This window comes from Engraulis encrasicolus, chromosome 24 (genome assembly GCF_034702125.1).
Source record: "Engraulis encrasicolus isolate BLACKSEA-1 chromosome 24, IST_EnEncr_1.0, whole genome shotgun sequence".
Classification (NCBI taxonomy): domain Eukaryota; kingdom Metazoa; phylum Chordata; class Actinopteri; order Clupeiformes; family Engraulidae; genus Engraulis; species Engraulis encrasicolus.
In genome coordinates, this window is record NC_085880.1 from 25,167,782 (window position 1) to 25,172,781 (window position 5,000).

Sequence of the window (5,000 nt, forward strand, 5' to 3'; positions counted from 1 at the left end):
AACGTGCGTGCGTGTGTCTGTGTGAGAGGGAGTAAAAAGACACTGTGTACCTGTTTGTCAGGTGTATCTATCCGCCCACAGTTGTTGGACTTGCCTGTGTGTTTAGTTGTTCATAGACGGGAATAAGTGTGTGTGTGTGTGTGTGTGTGTGTGTGTGTGTGTGTGTGTGTGTGTGTGTGTGTGTGTGTGTGTGTGTGTGTGTGTGTGTGTGTGTGTGTGTGTGTGTGTGTGTGTGTCAACCCTTATACTGTAGTGTAGTTACAATGAGAGAAGAGTGTTAAATTTGACAATCTTGATCTGCTCTTTTCGTTGACATGATTTAGTCCAAGTAGATTTATTCACTCTGACATTATTCCAGTTTCATTTTGAAGCGAAGTAGGTATATACACGTACGCTGTATATACGCTGCTGGTTTCAGGGAGAAAAAATGGCGTCTATACAGTAGGGCTACACAATATATCGAAAATGTATCGAAATCGCGATATCAGGAGTGGCGATTATGCTTATTGCAAAAATGACTTCATTATCGCTAACAAGTAAAACATTTCTGTGCAGTCCAATCCCTAGCTGAATATCAACAAATGCACAAGATGCCCGCCATGACCGGAGTCACGCCGCCCACACAGACGGACAAATTAGTGACAAGAAAAACACTCTGCTGTATTTCTAAATATCGTTTAAGTATCGTTATCAAGGTTTTGCATGCTGTTATCGCATATCGATTATTTTTCTGATATCGTGCAGCCCTACTATTACAGTATGTTTATGCCACCATGCAACTTATGATAGCTGCTACAAATGCATTGAATTGTGAAGTGTTTGATGGTGTCTCAAGTCACATTTCTGGAACCTTACAATCAAGACTGCATGAGCACCTTTATTTATCCTATAGGGATGTAAATAAAATCGAAATGTATCGATGTATCGGACGTATGGGCCGGCGATTTAATCGAACCGCATTGTATCGTGGGGCATTCTTAAGAATCGAAAAGAATCGAATCGCTGGCCGCTGTGCAATGCCTTAGCTCCATAAAACAATAGTAGTGGAAAAGTAATTGGAAAAAATCTAATCGAATCGTATCATGGGAAGTTCTTAAGTATCGAAAAAAAATCGAATCCCTGATTTAAGAAATCAATACTGTATCGTATTGTCATAAAGGCTGTGATTTACACCCCTATTATCCTATTGCTATGAGCCTATCGTGATGTTTAATCAAACCTTTCTCTGAATTGAAACCTTTCTCTCAATTGAATTTACGGTCTTAAAACTGAGAGCTTCCTCTTTTTACAAGCGTTATCCATTCTTGCTCTTCTGTACAAATGCTAAATCTTTTCCTTTCTTTGTCTGTTCTTCCTCTTCCTCTTGTCCTGTACAGAGATCTGAAACTGGACAACATCTTGCTGGATGCGGAGGGTCACTGTAAGCTAGCTGACTTTGGCATGTGCAAGGAAGGGATCCTCAACGGCGTCACGACGACCACCTTCTGTGGCACACCCGACTACATTGCTCCCGAGGTGCGTGCATGCGTGTGTGAGTGTGTATGTGTGTGAGTGTGTGCCAGTGTGTGTGTGTGCCCGCATGCATGTGTGCGTGCACATAACACATTCCCACTATAAATACTTATACTATCATATACTTATATGTGCTAGTTAGCTATGTGCTGTTACACCAGTTTGGACCCACTCATAATTCCTGTGATGCACAAAATGTTGTGATATGTTCATATATTAATGGTGTATGTGGGCCATCTGTAATGCACATTTGAAATGATATTGCGGGCCAAATAAAATGGCTCTGCGGGCCAAATCTGGCCCCCGGGCCTGAGTTTGACATCCCTGGTCTACAGTATCTGGCTTTCTGATTAATAACATTGAAGTTGATTTCAAGTGCTCACAATAACGATTCTTGAAAGAAGACCTCTGCCTTAAAGAGGCGCTAGGCATTTTTGAGCTAATAAACCACCTTCACAGATTAGTCAGTGAATTCTGTCGTGACCGCCTCTGCGTCTGTGTGCAAGAAACGCCACTTTCATAACCTTGCAAAACCCCACTTTCATTGTCCCTATAGGACCATTGCTGCAAGCCCTCATGAGAGAGCAAGCGAGAGAGAGTGAGACCACACACATCAGCCGTCTATAGATTAAGCCACCATCCTGCTCGCTGCCCCTGTATAGATTTCAAGCCTAGATGAATGTCTGTGTATTTACATTGCCCCTGAGTCGTCTGTCGGTTATTTTATGTAACGCAAACTTTTGTGGTTGGTTTCACCATTTCTCCCTTCATTGTTCAAAGTCAAATGAAAGCATTACACCCTGGTCTGATCCATCATCATATTTTATTGCAGATTGAAATTGCATTATGCTGTCTTTTTAAGACAGGAATAATCAGTCACATTTTCTACGGGAGTGGATTGCCATTTGTTAGTGAAGGGAAGGGAAGTGTGTTTATTTTTGGTTTCAACAATGTGCATAGCTCAGAGAGAGATTAGACATTTTTTCACCAGATTGACAGAACATTCAAACAATTAAAAAACATTTAGACAGGACACACCCAATGCAAACACTCAGTAACTTCTGTGTGTGAGAATGAAAGCTTGTCAACAGAGACAGGGCACTTCATGACTACACAAGAAATTCTTCCCACAAGCATCGTCCTTTTTAATTACTTAGGCCATCGTTTTATTCCTCTAATCCTTAACTATTATTTATTATTCGTACATGGATGGGAAGTCACAACATTCATTTCGCTGCCAATTGTGCCAGGACAAGTACAGCCCTTCCCATACGTTTTGTAGCCTGTCCATGTTGGAACAAGAGCTACCGTTATAACCTGACTTCAATTGGCTTCAGAAGTCGCTCATATGAAAGCTACAAGCCTCCCGAATTAAGTTTTATGTACAAAAATGAACTTAGAAATATTTATCATGAACCTGGAAAGAGCAGATTTTGGCAAGACAAATGTTTTATCGCCTACAGAAAATAATGTTCCAACAATATGGATTGGCAACAAAACTTGTGGGAAGGGCTGTAGACATGTGACAAATGAATCTCCTGAATCTTGAAAACTGAAAACAAACCAGGGGTGCATTTCTCAAAAGCGTAGTTGTTAGCCAGTTAGCAACTTGGGTAGTTGCCAATGGGAAATTGCATCGCAAACAACAAAGTAGCTAATATTGTTAGCAACTATGGTTTCGAGAAATGCACCCCAGCACAGGGATGATACGATGTTAAGGCACGAATAGACATGAGCGAGTCCAGTGCCGGATGTAATTGACTTTGTATTGAGTCGCGTGCGAGAGAAGAGACAAAAGTGATTCGGACGACTAGAGGCGATTTGCTCGACTCGAGTGACAGTTTGTAGTTTAACTCCAGCTAATATTATGCAAATTAGCTATGATGCGGTTCGGCGACAGCCGCCACAGCCAATGGGAATGGTGGAATGCTTGCATTCTGCTTTTAACGGACATACGCTGTTGCTTCTATCGCTTGTATCGCACTTGCTGCACAGTCCAGCAATTCTCTGTCGCTTGAGCTTGTCGCGGCCGGTCTATTCGCCCGGTAGGGGAGGTCTTTACCCCGTTTCCTCTGGCTTTCACTCAACATCCATTCATCATCCTGTGCTTAATGACATTACACATCCCCAGTCTAGCAGTCTGGCAACTTCAAAGGACAGCTACGTAGGCTACATGCCCGTCTTGCAGCTGCAGCTCCTGGGTGTACAGTAGCCCACTGAAATGATTTCATCCAGGTCTCACAAATCAGCACCACGAGACTATCATGTCCAAAACCCAGTGGGCCTCTTCAGATACTCTACAGGCACTTAAAGCAACCTGGCAGCGGAGCTTAAGAGGTCTTTTAGGAGACCATCACATCCCTAGAAAGAGGAGAGAGAGAGAGAGAGAGAGAGAGAGAGAGAGAGAGAGAGAGAGAGATAGAGAGAGAGAGAGAGCGAGAGAGAGAGAGAGAGAGATGGAAGGCAGGCAGGCAGGGAGGGAGGGAGGGATGGGTGGAAGATGGTTGAGAGTATTCGAGGAATGGGTCTTTGGTGATTCACCCAGATGAAAGTGCTGTATATGGGAGCAGCAGTGGTGGGGAGACAGCTTTGACAAGTGTGGGAAGAAAGTTCTGTCAGCCCTGACAGCTGTTTTACATTTTGGCATTTTGAAATGGGCTTCTGGGATAGCTGTTCCCTGTCTCCTACTCACTCATGCTGACACACACACACACACACACACACACACACACACACACACACACACACACACACACACACACACACACACACACACACACACACACACACACACACACACACACACACACACACACACACACACACACACACACACACATACACTACATTTACACACATGTTCATTCATCCTGTTGAATGTGCCGTTTTGTTGAGCTGCCAATGTCATGTACTGTAGGAATATGATTTCAGTGGAATGTACGTTACTCAATTTTGATGAGACGATCATGTTAATAACGCTCAATTAATTCATATACAAACACACATCGTCCCACAGATCATGCAAGATCTGGAGTATGGTCCATCAGAGCAATTGAATCAGGGGTTTTGAGTTGGTTTAAATCCCATCATCTGCACCTCTCCCTCCACCTCCATCCATTGCTGAAATGAAGTAGGCACTTGAACCAACATTGCTCCTGGCAATGTAACTAAAACTAATATTAACACCGTAATATTTTATAGCAGTTTATTTTCAGAATTTCAAATGCCTATCACCACCATCAAATTCAAGTATTCATTATGGGACAACTGGGAAAATTGCCCTTTTCATACATGACAAGGTGGATCTTCTCCATGGCTGACATTTGTAAATTTTCAGAAATAGACATTTTTAGTTTCAAATCTTACTGTACTTTGGTCATACTAGTAAATATTAGTTGATTACTTAGTAAATATTCATGAACAGATCCAATTTGGCAGTAGACGGCACTGTTTCAGTGAGCAGCATTGTTGCAATCCCTTCTCAGGCC

General features: G+C 42.6%; 1 protein-coding gene across 1 annotated transcript in view; it reads left to right on the plus strand.

Moving 5' to 3' along the window:
• The window catches only part of prkceb (protein kinase C, epsilon b), a 157,334-nt gene that overhangs the window by 145,537 nt on the left and 6,797 nt on the right, over nt 1-5,000 (plus strand). Inside the window, exon 12 of the mRNA XM_063191371.1 lies at nt 1,377-1,515. Within this exon, the coding sequence (XP_063047441.1) occupies nt 1,377-1,515 (139 nt within the window). The remainder of the gene's footprint in view (nt 1-1,376; nt 1,516-5,000) is intronic.